This window comes from Triturus cristatus, chromosome 5_2 (assembly GCF_964204655.1).
Source record: "Triturus cristatus chromosome 5_2, aTriCri1.1, whole genome shotgun sequence".
NCBI lineage: Eukaryota > Metazoa > Chordata > Amphibia > Caudata > Salamandridae > Triturus > Triturus cristatus.
In genome coordinates this window covers 436,840,764-436,852,849 of record NC_140588.1, presented here as the reverse complement: position 1 = coordinate 436,852,849, position 12,086 = coordinate 436,840,764, and the positions used below count along the sequence as shown (strand labels likewise).

Sequence of the window (12,086 nt, the reverse complement as noted above, 5' to 3'; positions counted from 1 at the left end):
TGACGCTGCTTCACATGAGAACTGTCTACCTTTCACATATCTAGCTGGGCACCATGCTCTCTGTCTGCACAGCGTGTTTGAATAACAATGTATGCTGTTGATTCACTTTGGTCAGTCCCACGCACATAGACATAACATGAAGCACAGCGGTCCAAATGAAACTCGGGTGCTTTTTTATATGGCATTACATGCATGAGAAGGCACTTGGAGAAAACCTTTCCAACATAGAAGAGCTATGCTGATCCTGGAATGTAATTCATTGCATCTGGATCTGATCTCGTAGGTATGGGGTCTTGCTGACAAAGCCCAGAGGTCTTCTATAATTATTCTAAACTAGCTCATGAGCACAGGGGGGGTGGTAAAAGGCGCTATAGTCCTGTTTCCACTGTCATTATAATATTATTTCCCATTTTGTTCTTTATGGAATTGTAACAATGTTCAAAGTCCGATTGGCCGCACTCTGCTCGTCCTACCAGCATGTTACCCCAAAGCATTGTGGTCCATGAAGTAGCGTCGGCGAGTACGCCTATGCCTAAGTTTAAAGTGAAAATGAGTGTCGCGTTAGCCATCCCTGGACACGTGTTTCGAGGTAGTTGCCTCTCGTCAGCAGGGAGTAGGTATGTGTGTGGGGTTGCTCCGTAGGCTGCCATAAAACGTATTCTCATGTAAAGTACCACTCAAGGCGCACAGGTGCGTAGCCATTGGCTCGTCAGCCCCACCGGCTCAAGGGAGCCTGAATATAAACAAAAGTCCGATTGGCCGCACTCTGCTCGTCCTACCAGCGTGTTACCCCAAAGCATTGTGGTCCATGAAGTAGCATCGGCGAGTACGCCTATGCCAAAGTTTAAAGTAAAAATGAGTGTCGCGTTAGCCATCCCTGGACACGTGTTTCGAGCTAGTTGCCTCTCGTCAGCAGGGAGTAGGTATGTGTGTGGGGTTGCTGTGTAGGCTGCCATAAAAAGTATTCTCAGGTAAAGTACCACTCAAGGCACGCAGGTGCGTAGCAATGGGCTCGTCAGCCCCACCGGCTCAAGGGAGCCTGAATATAAACAAAAGTCCGATTGGCCGCACTCTGCTCGTCCTACCAGCGTGTTACCCCAAAGCATTGTGGTCCATGAAGTAGCATCGGCGAGTACGCCTATGCCAAAGTTTAAAGTGAAAATGAGTGTCGCGTTATCCATCCCTGGACACGTGTTTCGAGATAGTTGCCTCTCGTCAGCAGGGAGTAGGTATGTGTGTGGGGTTGCTGCGTAGGCTGCCATAAAAAGAATTCTCAGGTAAAGTACCACTCAAGGCGTGCAGGTGCGTAGCCATTGGCTCGTCAGCCCCACCGGCTCAAGGGAGCCTGAATATAAACAAAAGTCCGATTGGCCGCACTCTGCTCGTCCTACCATCGTGTTACCCCAAAGCATTGTGGTCCATGAAGTAGCGTCGGCGAGTACGCCTATGCCAAAGTTTAAAGTGAAAATGAGTGTCGCGTTAGCTATCCCTGGACACGTGTTTCGAGGTAGTTGCCTCTCGTCAGCAGGGAGTAGGTATGTGTGTGGGGTTGCTGCGTAGGCTGCCATAAAAAGTATTCTCAGGTAAAGTACCACTCAAGGCGCGCAGGTGCGTAGCCATGGGCTCGTCAGCCCCACCGGCTCAAGGGAGCCTGAATATAAACAAAAGTCCGATTGGCCGCACTCTGCTCGTCCTACCAGCGTGTTATCCCAAAGCATTGTGGTCCATGAAGTAGCGTCGGCAAGTACGCCTATGCCAAAGTTTAAAGTGAAAATGAGTGTCGTGTTAGCCATCCTTGGACACGTGTTTCGAGGTAGTTGCCTCTCGTCAGCAGGGAGTAGTATTAAGGCTCCCTTGAGCCATTGGGCTGACGAGCCCTGGACCAGCACCTGCGCGCCATGAGTGGTACATTACCTGTTAATACGTTTTTGGCAGTCTACGCGGCACCCCCTTACACTCACCTACTCCCTGCTGACGAGAGGCAACTATCTCGAAACACGTGTCCAGGGATGGCTAACGCTACATTTACTTTCTTCTAACACTGTGGCACAGGCGTACTTGCCGTCGCCACTACATGGACCATAGTTCCTTGGGGCAACTTGCTGGTAAGACGAGCAGTGTGCGGCCAATTGGATTTGTAGTATTAAGGCTCCCTTGAGCCATTGGGCTGACGAGCCGTGGACCAGCACCTGCGTGCCATGAGTGGTACATTACCTGTTAATACGTTTTTGGCAGTCTATGCGGCACCCCCTTACACTCACCTACTCCCTGCTGACGAGAGGCAACTACCTCGAAACACGTGTCCAGGGATGGCTAATGCTACATTTACTTTCTTCTAACACTGTGGCACAGGCGTACTCGCCGTCGCCACTACATGGACCATAGTTCCTTGGGGCAACTTGCTGGTAAGACGAGCAGTGTGCGGCCAATTGGATTTGTAGTATTAAGGCTCCCTTGAGCCATTGGGCTGACGAGCCCTGGACCAGCACCTGACGAGAGGCAACTACCTCGAAACACGTGTCCAGGGATGGCTAATGCTACATTTACTTTCTTCTAACACTGTGGCACAGGCGTACTCGCCGTCGCCACTACATGGACCATAGTTCCTTGGGGCAACTTGCTGGTAAGACGAGCAGTGTGCGGCCAATTGGATTTGTAGTATTAAGGCTCCCTTGAGCCATTGGGCTGACGAGCCCTGGACCAGCACCTGCGCGCCATGAGTGGTACATTACCTGTTAATACATTTTTGGCAGTCTACGCGGCACCCCCTTACACTCACCTACTCCCTGCTGACGAGAGGCAACTACCTCGAAACACGTGTCCAAGGATGGCTAATGCTACTTTTACTTTCTTCTAACACTGTGGCACAGGCGTACTCGCCGTCGCCACTACATGGACCATAGTTCCTTGGGGCAACTTGCTGGTAAGACGAGCAGTGTGCGGCCAATTGGATTTGTAGTATTAAGGCTCCCTTGAGCCATTGGGCTGACGAGCCCTGGACCAGCACCTGACGAGAGGCAACTACCTCGAAACACGTGTCCAGGGATGGCTAATGCTACATTTACTTTCTTCTAACACTGTGGCACAGGCGTACTCACCGTCGCCACTACATGGACCATAGTTCCTTGGGGCAACTTGCTGGTAAGACGAGCAGTGTGCGGCCAATTGGATTTGTAGTATTAAGGCTCCCTTGAGCCATTGGGCTGACGAGCCCTGGACCAGCACCTGCGCGCCATGAGTGGTACATTACCTGTTAATACATTTTTGGCAGTCTACGCGGCACCCCCTTACACTCACCTACTCCCTGCTGACGAGAGGCAACTACCTCGAAACACGTGTCCAAGGATGGCTAATGCTACTTTTACTTTCTTCTAACACTGTGGCACAGGCGTACTCGCCGTCGCCACTACATGGACCATAGTTCCTTGGGGCAACTTGCTGGTAAGACGAGCAGTGTGCGGCCAATTGGATTTGTAGTATTAAGGCTCCCTTGAGCCATTGGGCTGACGAGCCCTGGACCAGCACCTGACGAGAGGCAACTACCTCGAAACACGTGTCCAGGGATGGCTAATGCTACATTTACTTTCTTCTAACACTGTGGCACAGGCGTACTCACCGTCGCCACTACATGGACCATAGTTCCTTGGGGCAACTTGCTGGTAAGACGAGCAGTGTGCGGCCAATTGGATTTGTAGTATTAAGGCTCCCTTGAGCCATTGGGCTGACGAGCCCTGGACCAGCACCTGCGCGCCATGAGTGGTACATTACCTGTTAATACGTTTTTGGCAGTCTACGCGGCACCCCCTTACACTCACCTACTCCCTGCTGACGAGAGGCAACTACCTCGAAACACGTGTCCAGGGATGGCTAATGCTACTTTTACTTTCTTCTAACACTGTGGCACAGGCGTACTCGCCGTCGCCACTACATGGACCATAGGGCCATATGTAGGTAGAATGGAATTTGCGAATCGGAAATTGCGATTTTTCGCGAATCGCAAATTCCGAATCGCAAATAGCTATGTAGGTAGATTTTAGCGAATAATTAGCGATGCGCAAAAATTCGCAGAATTATTTTGCGATTACCCTAATAGCGATTCCTTAATTGCGAGAACGCTATTAAGGAATCGCAAATCTGGGAATCTGCAATTCAGGTGCAGAATGATGACATCACAACCAGGAAATGTGACTGCCCATGCTGCACCTGATTGCCAGCAGCTGTGTGTGAGCCAGTAGCTGTTTGAGAGCCTGTGTGGAGAGGAGAACAGTGAAGCTCTGCATTTGAAAACCAGTCAAATGGATTCCCAGGGGACTGAAAAGCAGCAGGAGGAACCATCAAGGAAGAGGAAACAGAAATTCAGTGAGAGGGAGCTGGAGGTCCTCACACAGGAGGTGGTCAGCAACCATGATCTCCTATTTGGGAAAAGTTCCCTGAGAGTACCTGAGGCCAGAAAGCGCAAGATTTGGAGTGACATCCAAGAGAAAGTGAATGCCATTGGTGTCACACACCGCAGTGTGGAGGACCTACGTAAAAGATGGTATGACATGCGGCAGAGGTCAAAGGAGAGGGTGGCAACAAGACTGGCAGAGGCTAAAAAAACCGGTGGGGGCCCTTCCACTGCAACCGAACCGACACCCCTGGAGGAGCTGGTGGAGGGCACACTGCAGCCTGAGAGCGTGAGTGGAGTGGCTGACCTGGACAGCTCAGAACACCCAGACACCAGACAAGGTAAGGTGCATGGCAAGACCCCCTGCTACATCCCCAAACCACCCACATCCCCCAAAAGGCAACCTGACTGCAACTCCAGTAAATGTCACACAGCACACACAGTAATGCATTATGGGAAACGTAGTCACATGCACTGATAACTGTGCCAGTGAGACACAGACAGGTGGAATAGGAAGGACTCCATCATGCAGAGATAGAAATAGACCGATAGTACCCATGAGATTCTATTGCTTGAAACTAATGCATGACAAATACCACACAGGACACAGTACTAATGTGTGTCATTTAATCCACAGCACCACCACCAACACAGGATAGTGAGGCTGAATGTGAGCCAACAGTTGAGATGGAGGACCAGGCATGCCAGAAGGATCAGGGCGCAGCCACAACTGCCGACACAGCACCATGCAGGCGTCGCATAATTGTCCCACCACTACCACTGTTGGAGACACAGGCACCAGACACAGCAGAGGAGCAACAGCCAGTGCACAGGCAGCGTGCAGGACTGCAACAAACACAGTCCCCTGAACAATCAAGAGTAGGGAGAGGGATGAGACGCAGGGAACGGCCGTCCACCAGCACTGCTCCTGTTGAAGAGGACACGGTGTTCTCGGGCCTGGAGGGCAGCATGCTGAAGCAGCAGCGCCTGCAAGTGAAGGGAATCAGGTCAATACAACGGCAGCTGACAGCACATAACCACAACATGACCGAGTTGCGCGCAGGAGTGATGGCCATGACTGGTGCATTGGAGGGACTGTGCAGGGAGATAGCGAGGGACAGGGCAGCGCGGCGCCGGGACAGACATCGCCTTCACACACGGCTGGACCTATACACAAGGGCTGTGAACCGCCACACAACCGCCACATCCTTGCTGGCCAGAAGATGTGTTGGCATGCAGCGCGAGATGGCCCACTGCTGCCAGGACGTGGGCAGTGTCTTGGTGCAGGTCACACATGCGGTGGACCAGATGCGCGCAACCGCCACAGGTGGCATAGGTGCACTTGCAGCCACGGACACTGATGAACAATCGAGCAGGAGCAGCATCACTCCCCCAATACCACAGGAAAGACGCAGGAGTGCACGACAGAGCACAGTGGAGGATGAGTCAAGGGAGGGCACAGCGCGCACACAGCGAGGCGCACCAGGCCGTGCACGTAGGAGGTGAAGGGACACAAGGGACTAATGGCCATGTGTGATGCAACACAGTCCATGTAGACTCAGTGTCTGTTGTTACTCTTTGCACTGTGACACAAACAAGTGCATGCAGGGACTTTAACGTCACAACGTGAGATCACTCAATGCCTGATGACACAGAAATAAACATCCCTGTCAGTCACCAATCAGTGTCATTGTGTCATCATTACTCACTTAGAAGTAGTTTTGGGTGATCTCATCACGTCTCATACGTCCGGCAGCTGCACCAGCACCTCCTGCGGGAGCGCGATGTGGTGCTGCTCCATCCTCATCTGATGATTCAGAGTCTGTCAGGTCCACTGGGGTTCCTTTCTTGGTAGCGATGTTGTGTAGCATTGCACAGGCAACCACTATTTTGCAACACGTCTCAGGGCTGTACTGTAGCGCTCCACCACTCTTATGGAGGCATCGAAAACGGCTCTTTAGGATTCCAAATGTCCTCTCAATGGCACAGCGTGTAGCTCTGTGTGCGCTGTTGTACCCCCTCTCACCTGCAGTTGATGGATTCAGGTACGGTGTGAGGATGTAGTCTCGTACAGCATACGCACTGTCACCTGCGGGGCATAAGCAGATTAATGTTCAATAGTGTCCTGCCACTGCATCACTCTACTGCCTCTGTGTGTGTTTAACAGGCATTTACCTAGCAGATAGCCCTCTCCAAAATCACCATTTGTGAGTCTGCGATGTAATGCACAGTGGCGAAACATGAATGAGTCGTGTGTGCTTCCAGGGTATTTGGCCACAATATCAGTGATTAAGTGTTGGGCATTGCACACTACCTGGATGTTCAGGGAATGATATGACTTTCTGTTGCGAAATACATACTCATTATGTGAGGGGGGTGAAATAGCGATATGTGTCCCATCTATGCAGCCAATGACATGGGGGAATTGTGCAATTTGGTAGAAATCTTGCTTGGTCTGATCCAGTGCCTGTGCTGTGCTAGGAAATTGTATGTGGTGATGCAGCCTCTGTACCATTGCATCCAGGAAAGCGTGGAAGAAGCGCGAAAGTGCACTTTGGGAGACACCTCCTGCTGTGGCAATGACCCCCTGGAAACTACCTGATGCCAGGAGGTGCAGTGAGCACAGCACCTGTACATGGGTGGGAATGGAGTGTGCCCTGCGTGTGGGGTGGTCAAGTATGGGTGTCAGTTCAGCAATTAAATCCAGGATGCTGTCTGGGTGCAGCCTGTAGTTGACATGGATCTCCTCATCGGTCACTTGGAAGAGGGTGATGCGTGCTCTGTAGATCCTTTCCTGGCGTCTCCGTCTCTGTGTGGCATCCCTGATTCGCAGCCTCCTGGCTATCACGTACAGCCCAGCCATGGTGGAAAGGCCCTGTGGCATTGTGGGCCTGTTTAAATAGGTTGCAGTAGGTTACCACCTGCTCAGTGTTGATGGTAATTGGGAAGTGCAAAATTGCGAATTTTGCATAATCGCTATTTGCGAGTTTTCTGAACATGTCATTTTGCGCTATCGCTATTTGCGAGTTCGGTAACAGCGATTTTCGCTAATACTGGTGCGCAGACTGTGATTACGCTGATTTATTCACAGACTCCACTTTCCGCAAAATAGCTAATCGCTAAATTAGCGATTCGCACAGCTCTTCTGCGTATACCTTTCCTACATGGCTCAAGTATGTTTTGCGATCGCAAACACCCAGATTCCTGCGAATCGCACTGTTTGCGATCGCAAAACTGTTTCCTACATATGGCCCATAGTTCCTTGGGGCAACTTGCTGGTAAGACGAGCAGTGTGCGGCCAATTGGATTTGTGGAATTGTAACAATGTTGATTATATTGTTCCTTTGCATTATGCTGCTCGTATTGGCTAGAGTACTGCACCTTAGAGCACGTTAGTTAAAAATAAACATTTTAAACTATACAGTGTCTCTGATTACTCACGTTGTGGACAAGTATGTGTAAGTGTTCTTGTTTCCCACTATTCCTGGTTTACTAAGTCGCATGTTCTAGGTTGGCTAATCATTGGTAGCTTCGCTGTAGTATGGAGAACGAATGAGACACTATTGCTAGTCGAATTGGGGTTCTGGGCACTGAGGTGGCTTTTTTGGTACACAACAATACACCGAGGTCCTGGTTTCCTGCGCATAGTTCTGTGCATGAGCAGAATACCTGCAACATGGCGCCCCTAACGTTTGGTCTGGTACTTATTTACGAGACGCTTTAGTAGTGCTTCTACTTGTCCAAAGTACCCTCACTCCTATTTTCCGGTAAACAGTGGTGACGGCATAACCTACCTGTATTGATACTTTATAGGTCTTTTCAAGCTTGATATTATAAAATGGTTTTCTCATTCATATGAACTACGAACCTGTTGCACTGCCACGCTTTTAAGTTGTTTTCCTTGTCTTAGTCCTTATGCCTGAAGTTGATATTGCGGCGCATAGCCGCGCACCACTCCTTCGTCATTTGACCACATATGGAGTGTCAGACGCGGGCATCGCACTTATCTTTGTGGTCGGAGCCAATCTGGCTTTCTACTTTGAGGTATTTTACTCTTGGGTAACCTTTCTGGCAGTGGATGGAGATGATAACTTGTTCCATACATACACTCCCACTGAAACACCTGTAGCGTATCGGCCATATACAACAATTGAGGTTCCGATTTCAGCATGGCAACACTGTATTTGGTTTAAAGGCACCCTACCCCACACTGTGACCCCCGGTCCTTTATCGATTCCAGGGGCCACTTGGCCGGGTACACACCACATCCATGTTATCTAGCAGCCACTGTAGACAAATTGCATGTCTTGCACACGTACAGATGGGAGCACCTGGGTTTGTGGTGCAACCAGCGGGCCCGGCCAGGATGTCTATTAGTCCCGTCATGGTTAATTCAGTTATGGGCAAGCGACCACAGAATAAGGATGATTTACCTTACTGGCTTTCTGAGAAATGTTACCAGCTGGAAGCGGTATTTCCACAGGATCTTAACAATAAGTTTGCAGAAAGACTTAATACCAGAGGTAACCGATTGTGATAATTGGGGTAAAGTATTCGCAGCAGTATATGAAAAGTGTTTTGGCACACCCTCTATGACTGTGCTGCCCTCCGTGATTAAGCGTGTTCAGGATGAGCACGGACCGAAGGCAGCAGTGGAGTTGGGGATGAGGCTTGTCGGAGTGATTGACATAGTTGGTGATCTCATCCTTGCTAACGTCAAGGGATATGTAGTTAACCTTCAAGTGTCTAATGCTTTGCGTCCTGGCCTAGATGGGGACAAACCCCATGAGTTACCTAAAATTATTGCAGATGCTTATAAGACCATTGGACGCAATAGTTTGGGTTTTAAGCCTTTTGCTAAAATAACGGCACAACCGCAAACTCAGACAGCGCAGTCTACTAAGGATGACCATCCTAATTTTTCTAAAAAGAATTGGAAAAATAGGAAACAGGTGAGGCAACAACAGAAACAAGGGTCATGTGCAGCGTCACCGGTACCCAAGTATTCTGAGCGCACTTATGATTTACACGACCGCGCAAAAATTAGGTCTCCTGACAGGTTTCAGGTTCCTGATCAGCGTTCTCCTCATTCTTCACAGGAAACATCAGGCTCACAAGCCGGAGGAGGTGATCAACAGGATCGCGGCAGAGATCGAGGTGCCCCGCAAGGACTCGAGCCTCGTCAGACTGACGGCAAAGGGAAGCAAGATGATTTTCCTCGTCAACGCCATCAGTTTCAGAAAAAGAAAGTTGCTGTTTTAACAGCAAGATATGCCACAGACGGTGAGAACCCGCCTTCGGAATCTAACTTGGGCTGTAACGCTGCTAGACAGCGCAGCAGAGGTTACAATAGTATGGCAAGCACTCCATCCATTTCTGGAGGTGACAACAACTGACAGTTTCATCACAGTAGAAACTGCTGACACCCGAGTGGCTCCCCCTGACAGATTATGTGATATTGTGTTTCTAATTGAAGGTGATATACAACGTGCTGTTAAAGGGATTTTTGGGGGAAAATCTGACTTCTTCGTATGACATCTTGTTAGCTGAAGCAGACTGGCCCCGCCTTTTGTTTTAACTGCTCCACGGGGGGAGGAAGTAATCCTCCCTAGTTTTTCACACAACGTACTCAAGGAGCAAGCAATGGCTTTTGTGAAAGAGTGGGCTTTGGTGCTTGTACCGGCTCTGTACCATACTCAGGTGGGCTGGGATAAAACCTCTCCGCCTCATGAGATACCATTGCGGTCTATGCCACAGCCACAACCCCAATATCCCCTCTGGCGGGAAGCAAAAGCTCTCATTTCTGAAATTCTTGAACAATTAGAGTATCAAGGAGTGATTGAGACAAGTGTGTCACCGATGAATAACCCTCTTTTTACTGTAACCAAACCAGATGGGTTGTACCGCTTAGTTTTGGATTACCGACATTTGAACTCTCATTGTCGTAACTGTGCGGTTCAGAATACCCACAGCTCCGGTCTTGTAGACAGTCTTGAGCGTAAAAAATATAAAACTACACTTGACATTTCCAATGGCTTTTTTAGCCACAATCTGTCCTCTATAAGTAGTCAATGGACAGCATTCACCTTGGGCGGCAAACAAAAACAATTTACAAGATTGGCCATGGGCTACAAAAACAGCCATTTTTGCCACACGTGTTGTCTCTTTGTTAGACATCATAGACCCGGCTGCGTACTCGTACTTTGATGATATTTATCTCACGGACGACGAATTATAGCCGCTCTTTGTCGCGTGGACCACATCATAGTTTTGTTTGCGGACTACCGTTACAAATTTAACTTTGCAAAATCACACATTGCAGAGTACACAGTGTTGTTCCTGGGCTCTGAGCTCAATAGTGAAGGTAGAGGCCTGGCGCCTCACTTCTTGGAGAAATGCGCATGTTTGCGCTCTCCTACAACCCTGAAAAAATTGTAATCTTTGCTGGGATTTTTTAACTTTGGACGAACTTACATTCCCAATTATGCCGAGCGTATGAAGCAGCATTATGCCTTGATACAACCTACCTTTACAAAAGCCTGCTGGCTTCCGGAACATTCAGCTATTCTGCAATCCTTGCAGTCTGATCTTCTTGAATCTAAATACTTGATAACGTGTGATAACCACACAAACCTGGTGATAAGAATTGTACCAGGGGCAGTGGGATTCACATACTTGACATTTAATGAAGGTGACACAGTACCTATTGCTTACAAGTCACATTTGTACACTTTGGCTGAACTGCGTTTTTCAACAGTTGAGAAAGTATTGACTGCAGTCCAGATGGCGATCCTGAAGGAACGTAAACTGGCGCAAGGAAAACGCATGATGGTTGTTACACCATATCCTGCTCTTGAAGCTGTGACGAAAGCCAGTGTACCAAGTTTAAGAGCTTTACATCCACGTTGGATACAATGGGCTACTTCATTGACATCACCTGATGTCACCTATATCTTTGAGTCCTCAATGCAAACTCAGGAGTTCTTACAGTATGAATTTGTTCACCCAGCTCCTCTGCCAATGCGCCCGCTCGAGGACTACCATTGTATCATTTATACCGACGGTTCTGCACAACCGGCGACCGGATCAAAACATTCTTACTCGGCAGCATGCGCTATAGTGGCAGGTATCATAGTGAACGGTGAGTTCAAGTCCAGTGTCATGCACATGCAGGCACTAGGAGACTGTACCGCCCAGTTAGCGGAGCTGCGTGCTCTGGTGCTAGCACTGGAGTTTGCTGATCCTAATGTGACTACCTTGATTGTGAGTGACTCTTACTACTGTGTTCAGTCTTTTAATGACAATGTATTCTTTTGGTCTCAGAATGACTATCGTGATTCTAAAGGCAGCGCAATTAAGCATAAAATGCTGTGGGCTCAAGTCGCAGAGCTTAAAGGACGTCTGCCTCTCACACAAGTAATTCATACTCTCAGCTACCAGCGCGTAGGAGTACACGCGGTCTGTAACAGTTTGGCTGATGAAGCAGCGAAAACAACAGTGGCCACATATTCTGTTGCAGCAGTTACAAGATCCATGGCTAATATTGGTGATGACATCTTGGCAGCTATAGCTGCTACGGAGAAGGGAAGTATGTACCCACAGGGTTTTCCTTCAATATACTCCTATCATTTAAGACCCGATAAAGTTCCCTATGTGAGAATTAATGACGTTGGTGAAAGGTTGATTCCCAACTAGGACC

At 49.1% G+C, this 12,086-nt stretch overlaps 1 protein-coding gene across 1 annotated transcript; it reads left to right on the top strand.

Moving 5' to 3' along the window:
- Positions 1-4,295: 4,295 nt before the first annotated feature.
- Positions 4,296-6,102, top strand: LOC146823123 (uncharacterized). Its single transcript, XM_085607370.1, has 2 exons — positions 4,296-4,728; positions 5,025-6,102. Exons 1-2 carry the CDS (start codon positions 4,296-4,298, stop codon positions 5,891-5,893), a joined length of 1,302 nt encoding a protein of 433 aa, XP_085463496.1. The 3' UTR covers positions 5,894-6,102.
- Positions 6,103-12,086: the final 5,984 nt, after the last annotated feature.

Bases quoted from the DNA above. Each gene is read 5' to 3' on its own strand.
- LOC146823123 (XM_085607370.1), top strand. From the start codon at position 4,296: ATGGATTCCCAGGGGACTGAAAAGCAGCAGGAGGAACCATCAAGGAAG. The intron at 4,729-5,024 runs GTAAGGTGCATG...TTTAATCCACAG, and splicing joins ACACCCAGACACCAGACAAG to CACCACCACCAACACAGGAT.